The sequence below is a fragment of the Athene noctua genome, chromosome 2 (genome assembly GCF_965140245.1).
Source record: "Athene noctua chromosome 2, bAthNoc1.hap1.1, whole genome shotgun sequence".
Classification (NCBI taxonomy): domain Eukaryota; kingdom Metazoa; phylum Chordata; class Aves; order Strigiformes; family Strigidae; genus Athene; species Athene noctua.
The window spans coordinates 71,032,348-71,058,071 of NC_134038.1; the positions used below are offsets into that span (position 1 = coordinate 71,032,348).

The following is a 25,724-nucleotide window of genomic DNA, read 5'->3' on the forward strand; positions in this document are numbered from 1 at the left end:
TGGCTTTTTATAGACAGCGCCCCGCCTGTTCAGGGGGGAGGCACTAACGCTCCCCCTACCTTGACCAAGGTTAGATAAAGCGGCGGAAGCCAAGGCCGCCTTTCCGTCGTTTGGCAAGAGCTGGGCCCGCGGCTTCCCCGCGGTCCTGCGCGCAGGGAGGGCGGTTTCCCTCGGGGCCCGCCCCCACCCCCCGTGCCCCGCCCGCGGCAGCCGGTTGGCGCGGCGGAGCCTCTCGGCCGAGGGACGCCCCCACCCCCTTGACGCTCGTCCGGGGCGGTCCCGCCGCCTGTCCCCTCCCCGCGGCCGGCCCCCGGCGATGCTCCCCCCCGCCGCCGCCGCCATGCACCGCTCACTCCGCGCCTGCCGCCGCCTGGGCAGCTCCGCCGCACTCCTCGCGCGCCCGCCGGCCGCCGCCGGCCGGGGCCCGCCGCCGCGCGCCGCCATGGTGAGCCCCGGGGCGGGGGGGAGCGGTGACCTCTAACTGCCGCCGCCGCCCGCTGCCGCCGCCGTGACTCCTCCCCCTGCGCGCGCCGCCGCTCGCGACCCCCCGGCGGCCCCCCCCTCCGCCTCTTACCGGGCGGAGGTCGCACGCTGCCAGAGGGCCGCGGCGCCCACGGGGGCTTCGGTCGTTGCCGCCATCCGCAGCTGAGCTTACGCGGCCGTTTCCCTCTTCTGCCGGGGAGGCTGCGGGGCTCGTCCCCGCCGTGCGGCCTGCGGCGGAGCGCCCGGGCAGCGCTGGGGCTCGGCCCGGACCCCGCTCGGCAGCGCCCGGGTTCGCAGCCCCGAGGCGGTGGTTGCTGGGCGGGCTGGGTGTGTCTGCGGCGGGCAGCTGCCCGGGTGCGCTGCCCCGGGGACGGGGTTGGCGGCCTGAGCGCGGCCGGGGACGGGACGGGACGGGAGGGATGGCGTCCGACCGGGTGGGCAGGAAAGGTGTTCCCGCTGGACTGCTGTGACAGCTTGTCGTGCAGCAGCCTCCTCCGCAGACATTGCAGGCCCGTTCTTAGAGTTGTTGGGGTAGCCATAATGAAAAGCTGCATCCTCGCAGGAATAGGGGTATCCGGAAAATCTTTGGGGCAGCCTGGAAACTAAGGGAGCTTTCAGCTGAGAACTGCCTGCGACCTCTAGTTAGATCCTCAGTTATTGTTCACGTACGTGAGTGAGACTTGTGTATTGCACGTGACTCCATGTAGAAATGAAAATGTTATTCGAAGAAGGAGCTCTGAATGTCTGCACTAACAGCTAGGACATTGCACAGAAACCTTAGTCTCGGGTGAATCTCTGTAAGTTTGCTCCTTAAAACAAGCAGATAACGTGAACGTGTTGGAAGAATTCCAGCAGTAAGTGGCACGTTTTAGGATTTGATTAATCCTAATTTTAATCCTTAAAATTAATCCTTTATTACTTGGTTTGCTAAAATAGTTCATAAAATTAACTAGAGCATTAGTTCCCAGTCTGTGATATTTATTATGGTATAGAAAATAGCATTAAAAAACAAGCTTCTAAATGAGTGAATAAACAGGGTGAATGAAACATACCTGTGTAAGAAAACCTGTCAGAGCAGACTGTGTAACTCATAAACCATTGGCCTGTCAGGTGGTTCCCTTTTTTATTTTTCTCTTTGGCATCATCCAAGGAAACCATTACAGCTCATGGTCTCCACTGACTTGCTGAAGACCTGGTATTTATGAAAGACTGAAATATATACATTAAATATTTACATGAAATGTATGTGTTTTGATCTTTGCGGTCAGAAATTGACCTGTCCTGTAAATAGACATTATTAATTGCTTGTGTTTAAATAACAGCAGAAACTATAGCAAAATGTCCCTCAGAGAATTTAGACCTCAAGCAGCCCTTGAATTCTTACGGGAAAACTTTGTGCGTTTTTATTTCCAAGAAGACCTCCAAAAATGTGCCAAAACCAACCAACCAAACAAAAATCCACTAGTTTTTGTTGTTTGCAGAGATTTTTCAGCAGCAAGAGTTGTGCTTTGGAATGCCTCGTGTAGACACAACCAAACATGCACATTACGGTATGATTATTGTGGTGGCAACTCAGAACTAAATTGCACAAGATGTTTTAAATGGCATTGTGGTCATAATGGTCCTTCTTCAGCTGAATGTTGTAAAATATTTGGTTTTGGTTTCTAAAGAGCAAATTTCAGAGTTTGTGACTCAGCTGATATTATAAAGGAGAAATGACACAAAAATGGAAACATGCTTTATCTGCTAAAGAGCAGTTGAGCACAAATTCTGTTTTCTGCTGTCCTTTAAAGATTGATTTTGACATACTATAAATGATGAGTTTTTGAATTAAAATACATGCATCCAAAAGTTGCTGCATCCTTAAATCAGAATGTAATTTTCCACGGGAAACAGTATTGCAGCAGTTCTGCCATTTGAATATCTCCAGTGCGTTATGGTGCAATCCGTTGTAGCTGACTCGTTCCCTGCAGCAAGGCAAAAGTACAGTTATGTTTGCCTAACTGTGTAAGCTTTGGACTATGGCTTCTTGGGACATTCAGAGGCAAAGCACACCTTATCAGGCCTCTTAAAAAATTATATATATATATATGTATATTTGGTTTGTAAAAGTAATGAATAGTAGTTCTGAGCTGAGACTTATTGTAGCTGTGTTGGAAACTCAGTGGAGCACGGGAGTTTGCCTTGGCTTGTGTCAGAGTTGCCAGGTCTCTCTTTGTTTCTCCTGTGGCCCACTGGTGAGGACATAGAGGGTGGACCCAAGTGTGCTACTGTTGCACCATTTCACAGTAGGTTCCCTGGGTCAGGGAGTGACCGTAGAAACTGCTTTAGAGGGGGGAACTGGCAGCTTCAGCTCATAAAGCCACTCGAGTGACTTCTGTCTAAGGAGTGGGAGAAGCATGGGTTTTTTACATAAAACTTCAGACAGTGACTTCTGCAGGCTGCGACATTAGTCTGAAGATAATGCTGAAGTTTAGTTTAGTTACTTTAGTATGTATGAAAAATACCACTTTGCTTTTTTACCTAATGTCACTTGTTACTCCATTAATGAGCAAATGACATTCAGCTTAAAGCACCTTACCCCATTAATTTCATTGAAGATTGTGAATGTGTGTGAGAGTTGGCTAGGGAAGTAATTTTTTTTAATAGCAGGTTTTCAGTGTTAAAAGGTACTTGTTTGAGGAGGTACTGGTCATATTTATCTTATTTCACCATTGTTGACATTGGAATTACATAAGTTTGAGTAATCAATTGTGCAACTGCTAGTCTTTTTGTCTAAAAGGTAACAGGTAGTTAAACTTTTTTTTAATATTGAGTGGATACTTTTACTGATTGAGCCACAAATGCTGGGCTTGGAACTGAATTGGTCCTGCTTTATGCAGCTCTGGGGAAAGCTTGACGTTGTCTGCTTACTCAAGGTGTCTAAATATCAAAAGCAGAGGCCATGCATCAGTGGTCTCCACTGCTGGAGTATTAGTATGTTTATAAGTACAGTAAGACCTGCAAGCATCCCCATTCAACATTTATGGTAGTAAGATACAAAGTAAATGTTGGCTATGTTATGTTTCTTGTTAGCATGTAAATGGACGCTAAGTGTTTAAAATAGGATAGGGAGGATTAAAGAACTTGGGGATAGCGTACTGGTCCACAGTAAGCTTTGGATTCTTCTGGGGTCAATGTCTGGGAGAGCATCAGCCAAAACACAAGCTGTGAGGAGCAGGACAGCAATGCCAGAGCTAACTCTTGCTGTTTGCGGGCTGGGCTGCAGTTTCTTTTGGGTCACACGCACCACCTACTCCGCAAGAGTGCCCTAAGCGAGCGAGGCTGCTGTCTCTGCTACATGACTGCTGGAGTACCTGATGCAGAGCATCTCCATCTGGCTGGGAACACTGCTCGGGACAGTAAAAAGGCCGGAACACCCCCCACCACACACCCTCACCTGCAGCTTGCCATCCTTGGTGATGTGGGCCTGGGCAGGCTGCTGCAGAAAGTCAGTGCTGCTGTTCTGCCTGGTACCCGGCTGTGCTCCTGTCCGAGAAGACTGAGACCCACCAAGCGAGAAGCGAGTAAAACAGACAAAGAAAAGAGAGGAACAGTCTGACTTCAGAAGGAGATACCTAGGGAAGAGTAAGAACTGTGCAAAATGTATGTGATGCTTTCCTCTTACTCTGACCCAGGCTCTTCATTTTCACATCAGAGGATTTCCTGAATTTCTGGTTTGTCTATATAATAACTGAGTTTAGATATTTCTTCGGAGTGCTTATCTCACTTTCCCTAAACTCATGTGGGCTTCTTGCATCTTCAACATCAGCTGGCAGAGAGTTTCATCAGTCTGCTACTTGTGTGAAGAGCTGTTTTCATTTTACTTTCTTTTGAACCTTACTCCTACTAGCCTACCGTTATGGCTCCTGTTTCTTGTATTGGAAGAGACAGTGAGCAGCTAACAGACATCACCATTCTACTGATGCTTTTATTGACCTCAGTTTTCCTTCAAACCTGAAGTTGTCTCTCTTTCTGAATGAAAGTCAGTTGTCTTAAGAAAGCTATTTCCTGCCTTTCGTCAGCCTTATTGTCTCTTTAAACTGTTTCCATTAATATGCTTTTTGAGGTAAAAGAATCAAATCTGCACAAAGACTTCAGAGTGTAGATGAACCTTGGTGGCACAGTGATGTTTCTTGCATCTTCTACTTTTTTTAATAGTTTCTAACATTTGCAGTTCTTTTACTGTGTGGCAACACTGTCTTGATGCTCTGATAGAGCTATTCCAGGGACTCACCCCTGAGGGTCATGGTTAGGTCAGAGCCCGGCATTATATGTATATGTACGCTACAAATGGAGCTGGGATTGTTTTACTTCACCTATGATTAAGAATTTTAAAAGACTTCTTCCCCTCCCTGAAGACTCTGCAAGAAGGTAATCTCCTCTTCTGGGGAAGGATGAACACGTTTCTCACAGAAAATTGGGACTTTGACCAAGGCATGAGGAGAGGAAGAGTAACCTGCTCTTGCTTCCTGTTCCATCCCACCGTCTTTGTCAAGCTGTATGTGAATGTGATCATATCACAAATAAATGGGTTTTCAAAAAAAGTAAAAATTACTCTTTAGTTGGTGTACATCAGCTAAAATTAATTTATCTCTGGCTGTGTTAGATAATCATGCATGGTAGGTGTATATGTGATACAGAAATACTGCCTTACATAAATGTTGCACAAAATATACCTAGGTGCAGTTCTTCATGTTGCACAGCTGGGGCAACTGTGTTCCTGGTTTATTAGGCTTAAGAAGATAATTAATTGTCAGTAATTTGGTACTGAATTAATGAGTTGTTCCCTTGCAGTATTTTCCTTCTGTCCCATGTGCAGTGCGGATTTCAAATAGGGATTGTTACATGCCTGTTGCCTGGGTGGATACCACCTGAATTCTTACTGTACGAGTTCTTCAGTTTGGTTTTAGCAAAGCACCAATTCTGTAAACTGTAAGAAAAGTTACTAATTCTTCAAAAGAAACAGAGTCTTTTGTCAGGATGATGCATTTTGTACAGTGGGCAGCTGAGGTCTTAAGGCTCTCAGTGCTGTCACCAGTGGGTCTGCTAGGCTACACAATGCTAGGAGTTGTGACTTTTAGTGAGAGAGGTGCTCAAACTAGAAAAATGGCTTAACTTTGAAGATATAGTTAGAAAAATACCTATGACTATCTGTGTGTCTTTGTTCTGGTTTTTTCCCCCTTCTTGCCCATTTTTTCTTAACTATATCTGCTTTCAAAAAGGATATAGTGTTTACCAATCTTTGAAATACATTTTTTTTTTCTTTTTCTGTAGTCCACTCAAGAGGCTTTTAGAATAGAATATGATACCTTTGGTGAACTGAAGGTCCCAAGTGACAAATATTACGGTGCCCAGACCGTAAGATCTACAATGAACTTCAAGATTGGAGGCGTTTCGGAAAGAATGCCAGTAAGTAATTCAAAGCTGTGTTCATTTCTTCTCTTTAAGTATGTTTTGGATGTGAGAGTGAATACCTCCTTCTTAGAGTTTTGTGGGGAATGCGAGCAACTCTGAATTTTAATTAAAGTTAGAAATTCCATGGCAAGATGCTGTTCTGCATTAGAAATATTTTTTGTTTCATTTAAATAAATTGAATCTTGCTTTTGAATAATATTTTACTGTGTTCCTTAATTTTTTTAATAGCTGGGATGCATAGAGATCTGTCTTTAACTTTTCTGAAGGCAAAAAACTGAATGGAAGTTTGTTTCCTATAGCGTTGTGTAGTTTGTTATTGAAGATGTTAAGTGTGGTATAAATTGCTATGAAGTTATTTTTCACATGTAGCTGTGCATCAAGCATTAGTGTGCACACGCTCTGCCATGCACTGGGTTTCCATGTCTGAAACAATGTCAGTTTGCTCTCAAAAACGCTATTTTAGAAATAGAACCAGTTCTCCTTTTTTGTTCATTTTAATGCATGTAGTCTGTTTCAATACACAAAGCATACCTGAATTTACAGGGAAAGGATGAGCTGTGTACTGCTTTCTGGACTGCTTAGGTAAATGTCACTAAGAGCACAGGTCATGTGACCTGATTGCTCTTTGGCTTGGTTGATCAACTACTGCTGCATTTAAGTTCAGAAGGAGTTTGGTTTAGAGCTAGATCTGTGCTATAGGTTCCTAAAAATGCCCTCTAGGGGGAAAAAAACCCTGTATTTAAATTTATTCTTGTGTCTCAGGTTCAAGTTATAAGGGCTTTTGGCATCTTGAAGAGAGCAGCTGCTGAAGTAAATCAAGATTATGGTCTTGACCCAAAGATTGCTAATGCTATTGTAAAGGCGGCAAATGAGGTAGGAGCAAACTGTTCAAAATACTAGAATTGTCACTGTGATTTTTTTTTTTAAGCTTTTCACAGGAAGTTTGGAGGCAGAGCTCTTGCTTTTTTAGAGGAAGGCATTCTTAGTAATTTTTGTTTTCCAGGTTGAGAAATCATTTACTTAATATAATGTTTTATTACTTCTTACATTTCTAGAAATGGTAGAATGGTCAAATACATTTTGATACTTAAGTTATAAAAACAATGTAATTTTCCCCCTTTATTAAGTCTACTCATTACTTGCATAGTGTTGACTCTTACCAGATGAACAATATTAAAAAAAACCTAGGAGGGAAATGGAATCTCAGTTCATTCAGCTAACGTGAAGTCTGACATGCCAAGCAAAGCTTTTTTGTTTTGGAAATCTCCAATCTCTTAGACAATTGCATCTTGGTATTGTGAAGACCATCTGCAATCTGAAAAGTTTCTCTGTTACTAGTCTATTTCCTCTTCAGACTTAAGCTTACTGGTAAATCTGTGCTTTTAAGTATCACTTTTATAGCTAAAGAGGACATGATGTGACACACAGAGGCATCTCCTCTTTCTCAGGACAAATGCCACCCAAGTGCACAGTTGTGAATGACCATTATCTGAGGTATGGTAATACGAGATCTGTGGTTTTGCGTAAATCAACAGATGTATTTATCCAGAAGCATTGTTTTACAGAGCTTTTCTCTTCTGACTAGTTTCAAACATTTCAGTGTTTGCAGCTGTAGCACCATGGGTCTGCAGACCCAAGAGTTGTGGAGAAATCCAGAATATGTCCAGTCTCTTCTTGTGGTTTCTAGGGTTCTCCTAGTTCAAGGTGGATCAGAAATTTTGCTGTCTAGATGCTACTTAGTTTGGATTCCTGGTTTCTGAAAGTTGTTTGGGCTTTTTTTGTTGTGTTTTAAAAACACCTCTGCAGTGCTATCCTTTCTCTTACCTCCAAAATTGTTTTCTAATATAACAGAAAGAGATGCAGCAAGGAATCAGGTTACTCTTAGAGGTGGGAACTTTGCCCCTCTGTAAGATAGGAAATAGGTAAGATCCTTTTCTGAAAAGCCTGATTCCAGGAGGACTGCCGTATCCTGATAAACTGGAGATAGTTATCTACCCTCAGAGCTGTGACAACAGATCTTTTGCTTTGCATTCTTGACTTTTCTGAGGCTAATATGCATGGAGGTAATACTTCTGAGCACCGTTTTTGATACTATCACAAACACACATTTAGAAAAATCTCTTTAAGTGCGTATAAGGTTCAGCGGGCTCCAAAAAATGCAGATCAAACAGGAGAGTATTTGTCCTTGTTCTGTTTTGATTTGAGATAGCAGTTGGTATAGCCTACCTACAGAAGATGTAAGTTGGTATAGCCATTTTTGGCTGATCAGGACCTTGTTCCCATGGGTAATCAGCAAGTCAATATATACGGATCTTTTTAAGTCCGTGTGATTCTCTTGCTTGTTTATGTGTGTCACATACTCGGTTACAGTTGAGGCACAGTAAAGACAGTCACAAGTCTTTTTTAGGCATCTCTCAATTTAAGACCATGTAGGTCAGGGCAGTATTAGGGTCAGCATGCCTTTCAGGAAGAAGGTATTTGATACCAGCAACTGTCTGCCAGCTCATCTTGCTGTTGCAAAATCTAATGTCTACAGGTGTAAGAAGTTTGGAATGTGCCTGTATGAAATTTATTTCTGGAGAAATTTCAGAGTCCAATTATACATATATCATGTACTGCATGTGCATGACAGATGGCCTTTGGCAAAAACACCTCCTCTGGTGGACTCTTTCCCGTAAGGAATTAACTTCTGGATGCCTCTAGTTCAAATTGTTATATAGTTGTGATCAGTGTTTATGATGAAACTGTGCAGCTGTTGAGCTTGATTTCCTAGGAGAAAGTAGTGCACCAATGCTGATGAGGAGTTTGTAAACAGATAAACTCTGTCCAAAAACTGATGTTTCTGACACCCAAAGGATGGTCGTGACCCAAGGAGACACATAACACTGAATCAGTACCCTGAAGCGCCTCACATTTTTGATTGAGAAACTACTTAAGATATTTTTCTTCCTCAGGAGATCTTACTAACCTCAACAAATAGCTGTGGAAGGGAGAACCAGCATGTACTACCTCTAGTCCTATCTGGGAGGGTTAGAATACAAATTGCTTTAAAGTTTGGGAAGGGGAGGGGGGGGGTTTGATTTATATAATCGTCTGCACTGTTTGGAAAACAGAAGATATAGCCTAAAAGACCTTTTAAAAATCTTTACTTTCTATGAGTGTAGAACATTAAATCAAATTATATATTTCTCTGTGTTTCAGAATTCATCATTTTCAAAAAGCATAGCAGTTCTTTACCCTTTTAATATATGGTATTACATGAAATTCTCAATTATTCTGGTATAAATTCACAATTGTTCTAAGTGTATTTACAAACATAATGGAGAACTTTATTTGAATTACAGCTATAAAATTCTCAAGTTTATCCTTTTTAACTTTTTTTTGTTCCAGTAGAACAACTTTTTTCTCTCTTTTTCCATTATAGGTAGCCGAAGGAAAATTAAATGATCACTTTCCTTTAGTGGTGTGGCAGACTGGTTCTGGAACTCAAACCAATATGAATGTCAATGAAGTCATCAGCAATAGAGCCATTGAGATAATGGGGGGCAAACTGGGGAGCAAAAACCCAGTACATCCAAATGATCATGTTAACAAAAGCCAGGTCGTTATCCTCACATTATACTTTTAATGTCAGAAGTATATTTTTTTTAATTGTGAAATTTGAGTTATCTTGTAGCCACTGTTCAGATTTAAAAAAAAAAAAACAAAAACAACCCAAACAAACACTTGTGTACAGCTTTGGCAATGACTTTTCAGGTTTTTCAGTTTACAGGAACTTTAAAATGTCATTCAGTGACAGTATGAGCTTTTTAGATTAAAGATTTTGAACTCATTCATGACAGATGAATTCATACAGAGGTAGACTGATGACAACCACTGCTACTGCAGACAGTCTGAAAGATAGAGATCCAGTTTCTAAAGGTTGGATACTTATCCATTTCATTTTTTTATTCCCCACTGATCATGGTAAACGTTTTTATTATAATTCACTCAATACTTTCTTCAGATTAGCTGAAGTGTAAGCCACTGACCTGGTTATATCTCTTCCTGATATTTTGTGCTTACTCCGTATTCTGGGAATGGATTTAACATTCAAAAGCAACACAAGTGTGTTAAAGCCACCTACAGTTGCTTTGAAATCATCCATCCATTTCTTACTTGTGTCTCATAACAACTTTAGCAAGTCATTTTCTTTTTTTCTGGTCCCAATGTTGTGAACAGTCTACTCATGTAGTTAACTTTTTGTGGGTATAATTATAAAAAGTTGACTTTATCAATATGGTGCTGGACTGGAGTTTAGAAGATTTGATTATTCCTGCAGATTGACTTGTGGAACATTGCTAGTTGCTTGTTTTTAGTTTAGTTTCTTCTTGTTTATAAAATAGAGAATAAAGCCATACACGTATATTTTACAGCAGCAATGGTGAGAAAAACTTGACAATAAATTTCTTGAACTTCCTTCACAGAGTTCAAATGATACTTTCCCAACAGCAATGCATATTGCTGCTGCCCAGGAGGTTAATGAAGTGTTGTTACCTGGACTAAAGAAGCTACAGAATGCACTTGAAGAAAAATCCAAAGAGTTTTCCCAAATCATAAAAATAGGGCGCACTCATACACAAGATGCTGTTCCTCTTACGCTTGGACAGGTAAAAAATAATAATTACACGTTTGTTTGGAAAATTCTTGCAAATATATTGGAGGAAACTGAGGCAAACTTGAGGAGGCCTAAATTAGGTTGATAGCTTAGGAGAATTAATAGGAGACTGGCTGAATTTCAGAGTATTTTCATCTTTACTGGAGTATGCTTGATGCTGTATTCTACTTACTGCATCATAAATTTTCTTAATTTTTTCCATGTGTATTTTAATATCAGTGATTTTTAATCATGTTCCATTACCAAATAACACGACATGATACTTCCATTACACTGATACTGGAACAAAGAAGGTTAGTTAGTCTGTAATGTGTGAGCTTATATAAACAAGGTTTTGCCAATACATACTCAGTATTTTGAATGAAACATGCTTAGTGTGTTACTAAATAGCTAACTGCAGGAAGTAAGTATTTTGAATAAAAATCTTTGATATATGATCGTGTATATATATATATACATGTGATAGCAAGTATTTGTTGTCATATTGTCAAGAATGTCTTATATTAATCTGGTAATTCATTAATTTAAACTGGACTGATAAAAATCCATGTAAAATTTGTGGGCTTTCTTCCAAGAATGCACAGGTGGATTTTTTTACTAACTTAAATTAAGTGAAAAAAGCTTAGGATCTGTTTCGCTAATTGTACCTTGAGAAAATGAATTTCATCTGAGATCTGATATACCTTGGATTCAGATCCTGTTAAGTACACAACTGAGATAAAAGGAAAGAGAAAGATGCATTGTGAATACTTTTATGGAGCTGTAATTGTTCATACTGTGAGAACAGTCTTGTAATATCTGTAAATTGTCCCTCTTAATGGAAACATGCTAAAATTTAGCATCTGTGTGAAGTTCAGTGCCTTCAAGTGTTTAAAGAAATTAGTTCAATCATGTTAAAAAATAATTGTAGATGTTTATTCTTGGTTGTTGTCTTTGTTCCTTTATTTCGTCCCCATTTTTCAAAGGAATTTAGTGGCTATGTGCAACAAATTAAATACGGTGTGGCTAGGATTGAGTCAACCATGCCAAGAGTGTATCAGCTGGCAGCTGGGGGGACTGCAGTTGGTACAGGATTAAACACAAGAATTGGTTTTGCTGAGAAAGTTGCTGCTAAAGTGGCTGAACTGACAGGTAAGGAATGATATTTCAGGGTTATCAGTAAAGTGGTATATGTAACATATAGTCAAATTCAAAGAAAATCTTTTTGTTTCCATACTTCTCACAAGCTTATCAAATTGTCCTTATATTTTAACTTGAAACTTTCTGTTAATGCTGTATTTTATATACATTATGCTTAGGATTTTTGATGGGATGTGTTTTTGTAATTATACTCAATGCATTGAAAGTGACTGAAATTACCATGTTTTTCATAGCAGGAGATGGATAGTTTCAAGCTTCTGCTTTTAATTCAGCTTCTGTCCTGACCGCTGCTGCTCTGACTTACTTAATCTACAGGGACTTGGCACAAAAGGAAAAACAGACATCCCAAAGCCACTGCATTTTTTCACGTGAAAGTAAAGATTAGCGGTCTCATTTTTGATGCTGTTAGAGCTTAATCTACAGAACCACTGCGGTTTCTTGATCTATGAACCAGTTCTTCTGTGTCACAATATTAGTTTAAAAATGCCCCTGAAACTGCTTATCAGCAGTATTTTTGTTTTAATGGATCAATTATTCACTGTCTCATAGAGGGTCAAGATTTTCTTGTACCCTGACAGGGAAGTAGTAACTTGTCATAAGCAACAGCTGCTGAGAAGAAGCATTACAGGACTTGTTTTGGCACTTGAAGAAGCTGTTGGTGGTGTTAGGGAGCTCTCTCAGCTTAATGCTTGTTAGATGTACCATACAGGCAGGTTGCATGAGTTTAAAACAAGTAGAGCAGACCATTGAAGTTCCACGTGTTCTTAGAGGGGAAGTTTATTGGCAAGGACAGAATGGAAAGTCTAGAATGATCTCTGCAACTTGAGAAGGCAGCTATGCGATTCAGAAGACTATGCAAATTGGGTGGGATTTGGTGCTTGGCAGGAACTGAAAAACAGTAGAAATTCTGCTCTTTCCCTAGCAAAGGGTGTTAGGCTACTCTTGCTTAAACTGGCAGTGTAAGCTCAGACCAGCAGTTTTGTGGGGCGTAACTCCAGTCCACAGTCAGCATCCCTGTGCACATCCTTAGCGATGTCTATTACCACTGATAAAATTCTGCTGAGTCTTTTCTTCCAAGGCAATGCCCTGAAGAAAGTTTTTTCATTATGAAACCTAGCCTTAAATCTCAGGCATTTAATTTAACATAAACAGAGGTGGTGCTTCTATTGCTCCCGAGCTCTTGCTGTTGGCAGCAGTTTCAGGCATCCTCTTGATTCTGAATCAGCTTTCACATGTTCTGTCTGGTTTCTTGTTCCTTTCCAGTGCTGATACTTGGATGCATCTTTTTTCTTTAAGTAGGTGATTCCATTATCATTACTTATCCTAATGTCTGCACTGTGCTACAAAAACCTCTATTTTCATAACTGAGAGAAGCATCACAGCAATTGACAATCTAAAGAATCTAACTTGATTTAATGAAAGAAATACATAAGGTTGAGCTAACTTTAACTTGTAAGAGGTTATTGACATTCACAAAATATTGTGGTGCAAAGCAGTGCTTAGTAATGGGTTGAAAGCTTGAAATGTGTCCCTTTGTTGTGGGTAGATGCTCAAATTTCATATTATTCTGTGTTTTAATGACTTCTGTTGTGTCTTTTGTATTGTTCTGTTTAAGAAATATGTGAGGAAAGGTCTAGAGAAGAGAGATGATCTTACAGTGTTAGTAATTTTTTTTTTAACGCTAATTATGTGTTTGATTATCAGGTTTATGTCTGCAAGGAAGTGCCTCACAGGTTTAATATTTCCACCACCTCCCTGTAGGTTTGCCTTTTGTCACTGCTCCAAATAAGTTTGAAGCTCTTGCAGCTCATGATGCTCTAGTGGAACTCAGTGGAGCTATGAACACAGTGGCATGTAGTCTGATGAAAATAGCTAATGATATCCGTTTCCTGGGTTCTGGACCACGCTCTGGACTAGGAGAACTCATCCTGCCTGAAAATGAACCAGGAAGCAGCATCATGCCAGGTACAGAGAAAGCATACAGAGAAAAACTGCCTGTTTCTTTTGTTTTGGACCAGTGATTCTTAACAGATATTTACCAACCACCACCACAAATGTCTGTAAGTCTGTGATTCAACACTTGTCAGTTTTATCTTCTGCCGTATTTTGCCACAATTTGTGTTCATAAAAATACTTGTTTGCACAGCTGTGTATTGACAAGTATGTGGGGGAGAGCAGTATCTGTAAACATATGACTTGGTTAATACAGACATACTTCTCAAAACCTTGGTGTAGAATTGCAAGATCTCTACAATTTTTATGTAAAGGCTTTTCTGGAACAAGCTTTAGATGATGTAATCTATGAAGTGTAGCAATACAGTGATGTAAATTGACTTCTGTCTTTACTTCCTAGCATGACTAGTGTTACATACTCAGGTTTTCCCTTCTGCAGTGATCCCACTGTATGGGAGGATAAGAAAGGTATGAGTAATATTAGTAATCATTCCTTGCCTTTCTCCTAAAAACGTATGTCTGTGTGAATATTGTACATCCCAAACTATTCTAAACATGCTCTTCCTGTATGATAAATTATAAAAGAAACAGGTTGTGAGCATATCTGGCTTCAAAAAAAGGAGATAATTAATGTTCTTATTAGGATTATTTCTAGAAATTAATCATAAAACTTCCTTGTTAGGAGGCCACTTCTAATTTGTTTTGTTTTGTTTTGTTTCCTGACAAAGGAAACATATGTGCTAATTCTGTTACAAAGTAATTCTAACAAATTGGGAATACTTTTCTTAAATTGACTAAGATCTGGTAGTGATTTACCAGAAATGCCTACTTGCACGAGGAGAGAGATGTTATCATCTCCTGACTATTAAGAACTTTGGTAATTAACAGCTGATCCATCTCTCAAAGTCTTTGTAGATGGCTAAAGCAGCCATGCCTGCTTTAAAAATCCTAGTTGAATTACTGGAATAGTACAGTCAATTTAATGTAATTCATGGAAATTACTACTTTTCTGTGGTGCACAGATACAGATGAGTAAGACATGTTAACCTTGTACAAAACATCTTTTGTTGAGTATGATTTGGTAAATGAGGAAGCTGCTGGGATTTGGTTGGGTTGTTTTTTCCTGCCTTCTTCTTTGGCAACCTTTTTCTGTCTTCCACAACCAGGAAAAGTGAACCCTACCCAGTGTGAGGCTGTAACCATGGTGGCAGCCCAAGTTATGGGAAACCATGTTGCTGTCACTGTAGGAGGTAGCAATGGACACTTTGAACTGAATGTTTTTAAGCCCATGATGGTAAGTTCATAAAGTTTTAAATACGTAGGTCTTTTTAAATCATTGTTTGTACAAACAGGTAACTCATGGGAAAAAACCTCAGTGAATATTTAGTCAATACAAGCACCAGAGAAGCTGATAGATATTGAGAACAAATTTTATTCTTTTGTATTGTGTCTGTTATTTTGACAGGGAACTGGCAATCTTTCACATGAAACTATCTTATGCAGATAAGATTTTATCTTAACAATAGATGCTTATCATTAGTCGAAGGAACCAGGGAGAGAGGAACACAGTCTGAAACTAAATATCATCCAAAGCAAGAGAATTTGGTGTTTTAGCTGAACATTTGGATTTTTTTGTTCTTTAGCAACTGTTACTAATTTATGTTACTGCTGTATACCAAAGGATTACATGCTTTTGGCAAGTGAGCCATGTAAAATTGTAAATAATTAGACTTAGACTTCAGTATTTAAAATAATGTCTGCCTTTTACAGTGTGAGCAGGATACACCATGAATACATACTGCTGCTTCTGTATATTTAATTAAAAGAAGTCAAGTTACAAATCACCTTGTACTGAAATTTGGATGTTTTCACACCAGGTCATAATTCTTATTTTCTTCTTTGAGCTCTCTCTTTTTTTTTTTTTTTTTTCTTAAAACCAAGAAGGTAAATTAAACAGTAGAAATAGAGGAAAAGAATATAAACAAAAGCATCAGATTAGAAGATTATGGGGAACTGTGTATAAGATGGTGAAGGAATAGCATAGAGGTTAGGGTAGGGATGATAGTTTAAAAATAATTAAGGTATCTTGCAGAAAAGATCCTAATACTAAATACAAATAAAAGGAAAGTTTTTGAGTTTTTATTGTCTTAGAAATAAGAAGCACAGAGGGAGCAGCATGTCATATATTTCTTTTCTACACTGCCTATATTGACTGATACTGCTTTTTTTATTATTCTAGTTAGAAGTGATTGAAAGAAAATGGTAATTTTATAATAAAATCAGTGTCACTCTCTTCCTTACTGTGCCTGCTTAGGGTAATGTTTTTTTTCTACAGATCTGAACATACTACTTTTAAGCATAGAGTACCTGATTTTGAAGCGGGGAAAAAAGTAAAATCTTATTGAATATCCAAGAGATGTACCTAGAAGAAATCTCGATAGAAAGAGATACCTCTCCCCCCCAGAAGTGGCATGTTACAGATTGTCAAAGCAGAGAACTAATGCCAGATCTTATTGTACTTTATGTTTTTAGATGTCCTCTCTTGATTAGTACCTGAAGGGGGAAATGACAACAAATTAGATGCCTTTGTGTATTTTTTACTTGGTTATTTGCAAACTGTTCTAACAATGTCTGTACATACTGTGGTGGTCTTCATGCAAAAATGCTTCTCACAAAGTTCTTTTAAATAGGAGTGGCTGACCTTACCCTGCAGAAGAAGGAGGATGTACTACTATTCACTGTACTCCTTTTCTACAAATGTTCCATTAAATAAGTGGATATTGGTGAAGCAGCACTGGTTATGAATAAGTGCTTGATTGTGCAGCTACTAATTTCTGAATGTAATAGTTGTTTGGGGTTTTTTTCTTAGATTAAAAATGTTTTAAACTCTGCAAGACTTCTTGGAGATGTTTGTAGTTCTTTCACTGACAACTGTGTAGTTGGAATTCAAGCCAATATGGACAGGATCAACAAACTAATGAGTGAATCTTTGATGTTGGTAACAGCACTGAACCCACATATAGGTAAGGTTTAAGGCTCAGAAACTTCTCAGAACATTATACTGAAATATTTGTGGTAATGTTATTTTGCACGCATTATTTCTATTGTCACAATGTTTAGGAGACCAAGTCATGGCTCAGGCCAAAAGTTTAATTTACTCTAACATCACTAGCCGCTATTACTGTTGAAAAAGATGTGTCCTCCTTGCAGTGGACGTACCACTGCATTATGAAAATAATTCTGACTAGAGTAAAAAAAAAATCAGGAGATTGCAAAAATCTGTGTGCCTATCATCCTGATTTGGCCACCAGTAATGAAAAGTGGAAGATTACAATGAGGTTGGTTTTTTTTTTAAGAGGTAGTCATGTAAAACTTTGATCTAACTGCATTAAGACCAGAATTTACCTTAAGTCGGGAGTTGGTGTAAACGTTTGGTGGCATTTACTGCAAATGGGGTTAAGCAGTAATAGCAATATCTAGAAAATTAATTCCAAAGGCCAAGCATCCGACTTTTTTCTCACCTCTAACAAATCTTCCGATATTGTAAATGGCTAACTGTTTTGGTTTTGTTTTGTTCCAGGATACGATAAAGCAGCCAAGATTGCCAAAACTGCGCACAAAGAAGGGACGACATTAAAAGAAGCTGCTATAAAGCTGGGCTTCCTGACGTCAGAGCAGTTTGATCAGTGGGTGAAGCCTAAAGATATGTTAGGTCCTCAGTAACTTCTGTATAAAACCAAGGTGTTCTTAACATAAAAAATAAATAAAACGGATACGGTATGCTTTTGTTTGACGTTTTCATGGTATTACTTTTTTAAGAGATCAGATGAACTGATTTTATTAGGTTTTTTATATTGGAAAATAAGTAAATACTGATGTAACTGAAGAGGAACGTTCCTCGGAAGCGACAGCCCCTTGCCGGGGCGGTGCCGTTACTCCGCCTGTGCTGGGGGAGGCGCGGGCTCCGCCTCGGCCCAGCCGCCTCTCCCTCCGCGAGCCCCAAGCGGCCAATCGCCGCCACCGCGAGCCGGGCGGAAGTTTGGGGGTGGGCCGCAGTGCCGGCACTTCCGCCTTCCGCCGGTGCGCTTCCGGGTCGGTGGGGAGCGCCGCTGCCGGGACCGGGACCAGGAGCCAGAGCGAGGCCGAGGCGCCGCCGCCGCCATGAACCGCTTCTTCGGCAAAGCGAAGCCGAAGGCGCCTCCGCCCAGCCTCACCGACTGCATCGGGACGGTGAGTGCCCTCCCCGGGGAAGCTGGCCCGCGCCCGGCGCCGGCCGGTGCGCTGCTCGGCCCGGCTGCCTCCGCGGGGGCGGCCCGGTGGGTTCAGGGCCTGCGCCCGGTGCTGAGGGCGCGCCTGCGCCCCTCGGGCCGTGCCTCCTCCCGCATAGGTGTGGGTGTAGGGCTTCGCGCGTGAGTCACTGCGTGTCCGTGGGCCTGCTCCTACGCGGAAGTGTGCGAGCGCCCGCACCGACCCGGAGGCACGGCGGGGGTGCGCTGGTTTGGGGGTACAGCCTGTGCGAGGGGGTGTATGTGCGTGGCAGTATGCACCTGCGTGTAGGTGTGCCTCTGAATCTGGCGTGGAAACACAGCGGTGTGTGGGCACTCTGTGTGTGTGTGTACTTGAGTGTGCATAGATACGCGCCTCTGCTTTGCTGCAGCGTGTTTATGCGTATGCACACACGTATTTCAGGGCACACCTGTGCATCAGCACAGCGTGTACAGGAGGAGTGTACCTGTACACCAGTACGTACATTTGTATGTATATACACACATGCCAATATTTGTTTCCTGCGCACAGGAGCACATCCCATAAACGGATGCACTCAATATGTGTGTAAGGCCTGGCTCTTTTTATATCCTCACGGGTATTTTCTATCTTTCCATCTAAGGACTTTTTTTTTTCCTGTGGTAGGAGAACAAGCATCACCTTAAGATACCTAACCAATTCAAGATTTTTACATTTAAAGAGCTGGTTCTGTGGGATCCCTAATCTGAAGTGTTTACTGGAGCCCAGGAAACACTTCTCCCTACTTTTCTTTGATGGCTGGTCACTATTGAGTTTGCCAGCTGGCAGTGTGATGCCCTCCTGTGTCCCCACTTGCTCCCCACGCGTATGTTCCCACTCTCCGCAGTTTCTGCTCGCTCTCTTGCCGTGCCTGCCATGCTTTCCTTGACATTGCACGAAATGGCAGATTTTTTGTTATCCTTGCTGGCTGAGCTGTCAGATGACTCAGAGCTGTCATGAGGCTGATAGGAGGAAGGATGCATCAGGGACGGTAGCATTGGTATTTTTATTTTTTCTTCTTTAAAAAAACACTCCAAATTTATGTTTTTGAGAGTAGTAAGTAGGAAACATATGAACAAAGGGCTAATAGTTGTGATAATGTTAAAATTCGGTCTTACATGTGATGTTCTTTTTGCTTTTATTTAAATAAGGTGCAATTTTGCTCAACAGGGACTTGGGATATCATGATCACTTGCTTTTGTTTACAGTGGGGCCCTTCTGTAGTAATGAAACATACCTTGGTATGCATTATTTGTGAATAATAGAAAGCAGATCTTCAGGTCCTAATAAACAGTTTAGTCTTCCTATGGATAAATTAAATCTGTTCTACCCTCTTCTGTCCTCATTTTTAAAAGCTGAGCTCTTGTGTAACGTGTCAAATTATATAGTTAATCAATGTAGGAGGATCTGTCTCTGTTTCCTGCTTGAACTGCTTAAAAGAATCATTATATAAATAAACCAAATAACTGGTTTTCCCCTGTAAAGGAAGCTGACTTTAAAGATGCATTTAGGTGATGAAGATCTTGAGGAGGTGCTACATTTTGAACCTGCAAGAGTTTTAAAATCATAAATAAGTCTTTTTCTTGCTGTTAGTAAAATATTTGGCATACTAGAAAGCTTAATACAATTTTTTCAAAGCCAGCTGTGCCCATGCACTTTAATGTCTTGTGTGGAGTGTTTGTATCAGATGTTCTGCTCAGGATGCCTCTGGCAAATGCATATTGCTGTCATAGAGATGCAAAAGGATTATTGAGACACCAAAATGAAAATCTGCATAATTATTCATGTTCATCTTCACTATTAGCAAGTCAGAATTGTAAATTTGCACTGATTGGTCTCATGCTATAATTGGAATGTCATTATATTCTAATCCCTAGAGAGGTTCCTTGGAATGAGACGTTAATAAGCTTTATTTTGTTGTTTCCAGAGAAATGCTGTGATAGTTGGTTCATGTTAAGAAGGCTTTCTTTGTTTCTTTATGAATTTGTGTATTGTGTTAGAATGATCTATACCTATGCTGGGTACGGGTTATGTAATTATCATCTTTAACCTTCTTATGCAGAAGGGTTAAATATTCCCAAAATGACAACTCCGTGATATGCCTTGCACCAGGGCTGTTAGGGTTGACTGCTGGAGGTCTCTTACTGAGCTGCGCACCTACTATTGGGATTTGGAGCAAAAGTGCAGTAAGAATTTGGAGTAGCTACCAGGTGGAACTGCTGTGTCCTAGCTCCTTTTGCGGGAAGTGATAGGAAAAATGTTGATCTGACAAAGAAGCTAGGCACCTTTCAAAATGGTGAAGTCTGGGCTTTTTAAACATAACCAGTAATCCAGGTATCATTCTGAAGGATTACTGTTCTCTGCCCACCAAAAATAAACCTCTAGCCTTGCTGAACACATCTCTGTCCCTTTTGCATTGCCCCCTTATCTGCCAGCGTAGTACAACTGTGTTTTTCTTTTTGCATTCCAGTTTAGTCCCTGGCATTGTATGTTATCAGAAATTCCTGAATAGAGACTGTGACTTGAGTGGGTGTGCAAGGGAACATCTCAGTGACAAGAGCACGTTGCAGTGGCAGAGCTTCCTGTGACCTCCAGAAGTTTCTTGTGCTCGTTGTAGAAGGTGTTTCACTCAATTCTCATTTTGGATTCTCTACAAACTTTGAACTGTTTATAAAACCACTGAGTGAAGGAACAGTTCAGTTAGAAGCATAATAAATCTGAGACTGTTCTTTATATCGTCCAATATACGAATAAAACCTTAATGAATGGGTTTTTTGTTTGTTTTCCCCATCATGCATTAAAGGTGGATAGCAGAGCTGAGTCAATTGACAAGAAAATTGCTAGGCTTGATGCAGAACTAGTGAAGTATAAGGATCAAATGAAGAAGATGAGAGAGGGGCCTGCAAAGGTAAGAATCTTCTGTGCAATTTAAGCATGAAAGGATATGACTCATGCTTCTTGTCATGTAGTGGGTGATGTAGCCAGTTCATCAGGTTCTTAGAATTGCATCTTGCCCTACTGATGAGGTGTAAAATCCTGCAGGATTATTTTTATTCTGAAGCATCTCTTAGACATTTATTTTTGAACAGTGTTTTCGCTGGTTTTATTTCTTCCATTCCTCAATCAGAAGGAACTTGCTTCCCTTCTTCCTTCTGTTACCTGAATTAAGTCTGGTAGAGAGGCTGTTTTGTTCATCGGCCATAATAAAAAGGTCTGCACTATGCAGAAAGGGAGTAGCAAAACCCGTTTTTGAAAGGGGATGAACATATATTATAAAATTTATCTAATAATAAACATATATAATATAAACAGTAGCATTAAGGTTGTGGTATTATTTGATGCTGACCATTAAGATGTGTTGATGAAAGATGGTTCTGATGGACTAAGTTTGTGCTCTGCTTATGAAAAAAAATTCAAAAGCCAGGCATTTTTGAAAGTATCTTTTATTAGAAGCTTTACATACAAGCCTGTTTGGTTAATCATTAATGCAAGACAAACACTGAATGTGACTATTGTTAAACTCTTTGCACTAGTAACTGAGGAATCTCTTGGAAATCTTAAATGCAATACACTAGGTTTCGACAGTATAATCAAGAGTAAAGTCAAATATTTTTCCTAATGTAACAATACTGTGTCTTTCAGAATACAGTAAAGCAGAAAGCACTGAGAGTGTTAAAGCAGAAGCGAATGTAAGTTTAAACCTCTCTCTGTTTGAGATTAATGAAAGCCTGTTTTCTTTAAGGGGGTATAGCACACTTTAATTTCTCTTTCCAGTGCTTCTGAGCATTCTTTAAAGAAAAATGCTGAACAAGCTAACCAGCCTTTCAGAAGCATTTTCTTACAGGTTTTGCGTCAGCGTATTTGTGCTTTATTTGTATGTGAGTGTGTAAATTTGGACTGGGACAAGCTGACCTAAATCTGCTCATTATTACAGCTATGCTTGGCTCCTAAACTTTCTGAGAAAGTGCCTCATTTTATATTATTAATTGATTACTATAAATTTTGTACTCGGTGATCTTGGTCTGGTTTACTGGAAATTTACCTGTTCTCTGTGGACACCCTTTAGGACTTGAGCACATGTAGCGCACGTAATTGTGTCTATGCAGAAAAAACAGAATGGACAGGATAGATGATCCTGTGGTGTGGTCTGGTCTAGTCTAGTATACTGTCTTGAAAAGTGTCCGGCAACAAATACAAAGGAAAGAATGTCAGAACATGGTAAGTGTTCAGGGATGCTTCACTGGAATATCTTACAGTCCCTGAACTGCAAATCTCTTAGATGCTGTCTGAGCCAAAGCTTGTGTCGTCTTGTATTTCATATCCCTCGGATGAATTGTACCTCAACAGACCTGCTCAATTACTTGTAAAGTATTTGTGAATCCTTACCATCCAAAATATCATATGGTAAGGAATGCAATAGTTTCATTAGAAGTTGTGAGGAGGACTGTTTGGTTTGGGGTTTTGGGTTTTTTTCCTTTTTTTGACTATGCTGCCTGCTAATCTTGATAATTGTTCCCCTATTTACAGTCACTGGGCCCCTTATAATAGGCCAGCATCATATCCTTCAGTCATCTCTTTTCCATCTTGTTGAACTGGAATAGTCATTCCTTGTCCAGAAGCTGTTTTGTATTTGATCATCCTTGTCTTGAAGACCTACTGCCTTGGATGTTTCAAGAAGGACTCATTGTTTTTATGCTTTAATTTTTATGTTTAAGTTGACATTTTACATTCTTGATTGGGTACAAGTTTAGCTTTGAGAAGGAATGATTTGTTAATTTTTAGTCTCCCTTTTCTGTTAGCTTTTTGCTACCCTATCCTCCCCCTCTTCTCTGCCCTGCAGAGCTCCGGTGCACAGCCACTGTGGTTTGGATAACCTGCATCTCTTCCATGCTGCTTACAGCATTAGTGAGCAATTGGATACATCTCTGGCTTATAGTGATTTAAATTTTGCTATATCCTCACCTACTGTGTAAACCTATACAAATATGGTATTGCCATCAGTTAAAACAGAAGCTTAGTTCAGGAGCGGCTTTGTCAACTTTAAATACACAGAAATGCATAATGGCCAGATTTTTACAAAACTATTTATTCTGATATGATTGTTTATTATAATATTTTTTAAAAAAACCTGTTCCTATCTTCAGATTACTCCTTTTTAAAAAAATTTTTTCAAAATTAAGAATTTTGTGGCAATAAATAGTGGTGTTTTAAAGCCATTCTTTGCATTGTTTTTAACAGGTATGAACAACAGCGGGATAATCTGTCACAACAATCTTTTAATATGGAACAAGCGAATTACACTATTCAGGCACTGAAGGATACAAAGACAACGGTACCAGTATATTAATCTCGCATGTGTTTAACTTGTGTGTGCTACATCAGATACAAGCATGTTGTCTGACTCTGTTCTAGGTTGATGCAATGAAACTGGGGGTGAAAGAAATGAAGAAAGCTTACAAGCAAGTCAAAATTGATCAAATTGAGGTGAGCTTCTATAGCTGAAATTGTTGCTGAGCTGAATAGTGCCAAGTGGGCTATGTAATTTAAATGTAAGCTGACTGCTTTAGTTCACATGAGTTTGCCTCCTTTTTAAGGGACCACCGTAATTCCTTCATGATTTCTCTGGTACTGCACAGACAGTTGTTGGCCTTATTGCACTAATTGTTGTTTCCTTGCTGGACTAATCTTTAATCTCTCCCTTCTTTTCCTCTGCACTTCAGCATAAATGTTGGTGAATACCTTCTACTATGCCTTTTTTTGTCTTCTTTTTCTTGTTTGTTTTTTTGTTTTTACCCCCATGCTAGCAGCATGCAGACCAGTCCTTTGCTCCCCCGGTTCAAGATAGTGCCCGATTAAAAAAACAAAACCCAGAAACAAAACCAACCAAAACCCCTCATCAATAAACAAACAGTTTAATTTTGAGAGGTCTGCAAGTCCTGGCCCTGTCTTCAGAAAATGAATAAAAAACCCCCATAAGGTCTCTAAATTTAATTTGAAGTATGCTGCACTTGAAGTCTTATCAAATGCCAGTGCTGAAGTCCTTTAAGTTCTCTTTCTTATGCTTCTGATTAACTAAAACTATTAAATGTAGACCAGGTGAAATTGTTTCTTGCTCCAGGACATACAAGATCAGCTAGAGGATATGATGGAAGAAGCCAATGAAGTCCAGGAAGCACTGAGTCGTAGCTATGGAACACCAGAGATTGATGAAGATGACTTGGAAGCAGGTTAGGAAGGTGGAGGATGATTTTTACATCACTGAATGTAAAAATCATCATACAGTGATTTTTATTTTCATTAGGAAATACTTTGTGTGTTTAAAAAAAATAGTTTTAATCACTTTTTTAAACATAAAAGCTGCATTTCCTTTAAGAACAGTAATAAAAGCATGAGACAGACATATGAGATACACACTAATGGAATACTACAGTGAAGGAAAGAAGGTTCTGTCTGTTTTCTGTATGTTTATTCTCGACAGATGACTAAGTAATGCTAAATGAGTATGAATGTAGGCATTCAGTATGAATCCTGTTTCTCTGTAAGAGCAACTGTTCTTTTTGCAAAAGAATTTCTTTGCATAATTTTTCAACCAAGATAATTAAATTTCAGAACTGGATGCGTTAGGTGATGAGCTTTTAGCTGATGAAGACAATTCCTACTTAGATGAAGCTGCATCTGCTCCAGCAATCCCAGAGGTCACTCCTACTGACACGAAAAACAAAGTGAGTCCTTTCATTATTGAAAGCAAAATAATCCAAGACAAAAAAAAAAAAAAAGTAATCTCATTTGTGTTGGTTGCTTGGTATTTGGAATCATTAATATTTTGAACAACAAAAAAAAAAGTCCTTAATGGTTTATGTGTTTTGGATATACATCATATCTTTCATAAAAATACATTACAGTATATAAATACAGTGTACTTAATACTCTATTATATTTTAAAGAGCTAAAATGGCATTTTGTAACTTCTATCTAACATTGTCAGATTGCAAGTAGAATTTCAGTGTACCATTAAGCTCCTAGTACAGTTAGTCTTAAAAACATAAGAAATGTAAAAAAGCAAATATAAAAAAAGCTTTTGGGGCTTTAATATAACTTCATAGTGAGGAGGAAGACTGATGCTCTTCTTCTGATCCCAGCTGGCACACAGTGACAATTACAGATCTATCACTTCATAGAAAAATGTAGGGAAACTTTTGTGAAATGTTCTGGTTGGTGTAGAGTTGTTAACCTGTTGCTGCTTTTTCTTCATTACAGGATGGTGTATTGGTGGATGAATTTGGATTGCCAAAGATCCCCGCAACATAAATGTTTCAAAAGCACAATGGATATAATGAACTACACTTTATAAATTAAGAAGTTTTTTTTTTTAAATCCTGGAGAACTTGTCCTTCCAGTGTAACCTTAATATCACTACATCCTAGAATGCAGTATGAATGGCTGGTGGTGTTCTTTCTCTGAAGAAAGTTGTTTTACTACTGACTTTTCTATTAATGGAAAATTCGGCATAATTCCCTTCAGTGGAAGCAAGTCAGTCTAATAGGTTTTGATTTTCATGTCTTATGGACAAAGTAATACGTGAAGAGTAGTGGTGGCTGTTGATAGCTGAGGTTTATTTTGACTTCGTATTGTTTCTCTTTCTTGAAACTAAGACTGTATGTTGCTGCTTACTCTCTGTAAAATAGCTCCCTTATTACTCTGCTCATTTGATAAAGGAATTGAAAGCAATTTTTAAACTACTGCAGTCTTG

At 39.8% G+C, this 25,724-nt stretch overlaps 2 protein-coding genes across 2 annotated transcripts; both read left to right on the forward strand.

Annotated features, from left to right (window-relative positions):
- The first annotated feature begins 293 nt into the window (after positions 1-293).
- FH (fumarate hydratase) lies at positions 294-17,483 on the forward strand. Its single transcript, XM_074899402.1, has 10 exons — positions 294-445; positions 5,800-5,934; positions 6,703-6,813; positions 9,365-9,541; positions 10,407-10,589; positions 11,563-11,728; positions 13,499-13,702; positions 14,857-14,984; positions 16,560-16,713; positions 17,271-17,483. The coding sequence occupies exons 1-10, from the start codon at positions 317-319 to the stop codon at positions 17,411-17,413; spliced, it is 1,530 nt and encodes a 509-aa protein (XP_074755503.1). The 5' UTR covers positions 294-316; the 3' UTR covers positions 17,414-17,483.
- Positions 17,484-17,772: 289 nt separating this feature from the next.
- CHMP5 (charged multivesicular body protein 5) lies at positions 17,773-25,713 on the forward strand. Its single transcript, XM_074897807.1, has 8 exons — positions 17,773-17,920; positions 20,778-20,882; positions 21,617-21,663; positions 23,213-23,306; positions 23,387-23,458; positions 24,093-24,201; positions 24,584-24,696; positions 25,232-25,713. The coding sequence occupies exons 1-8, from the start codon at positions 17,852-17,854 to the stop codon at positions 25,280-25,282; spliced, it is 660 nt and encodes a 219-aa protein (XP_074753908.1). The 5' UTR covers positions 17,773-17,851; the 3' UTR covers positions 25,283-25,713.
- Positions 25,714-25,724: the final 11 nt, after the last annotated feature.

Bases quoted from the DNA above. Each gene is read 5' to 3' on its own strand.
- FH (XM_074899402.1), top strand. From the start codon at position 317: ATGCTCCCCCCCGCCGCCGCCGCCATGCACCGCTCACTCCGCGCCTGC. The intron at 13,703-14,856 runs GTACAGAGAAAG...TTCCACAACCAG, and splicing joins AGGAAGCAGCATCATGCCAG to GAAAAGTGAACCCTACCCAG. The intron at 14,985-16,559 runs GTAAGTTCATAA...TTTTTTTCTTAG, and splicing joins ATGTTTTTAAGCCCATGATG to ATTAAAAATGTTTTAAACTC.
- CHMP5 (XM_074897807.1), top strand. From the start codon at position 17,852: ATGAACCGCTTCTTCGGCAAAGCGAAGCCGAAGGCGCCTCCGCCCAGC. The intron at 20,883-21,616 runs GTAAGAATCTTC...TGTGTCTTTCAG, and splicing joins TGAGAGAGGGGCCTGCAAAG to AATACAGTAAAGCAGAAAGC. The intron at 24,202-24,583 runs GTTAGGAAGGTG...ATTAAATTTCAG, and splicing joins TGAAGATGACTTGGAAGCAG to AACTGGATGCGTTAGGTGAT.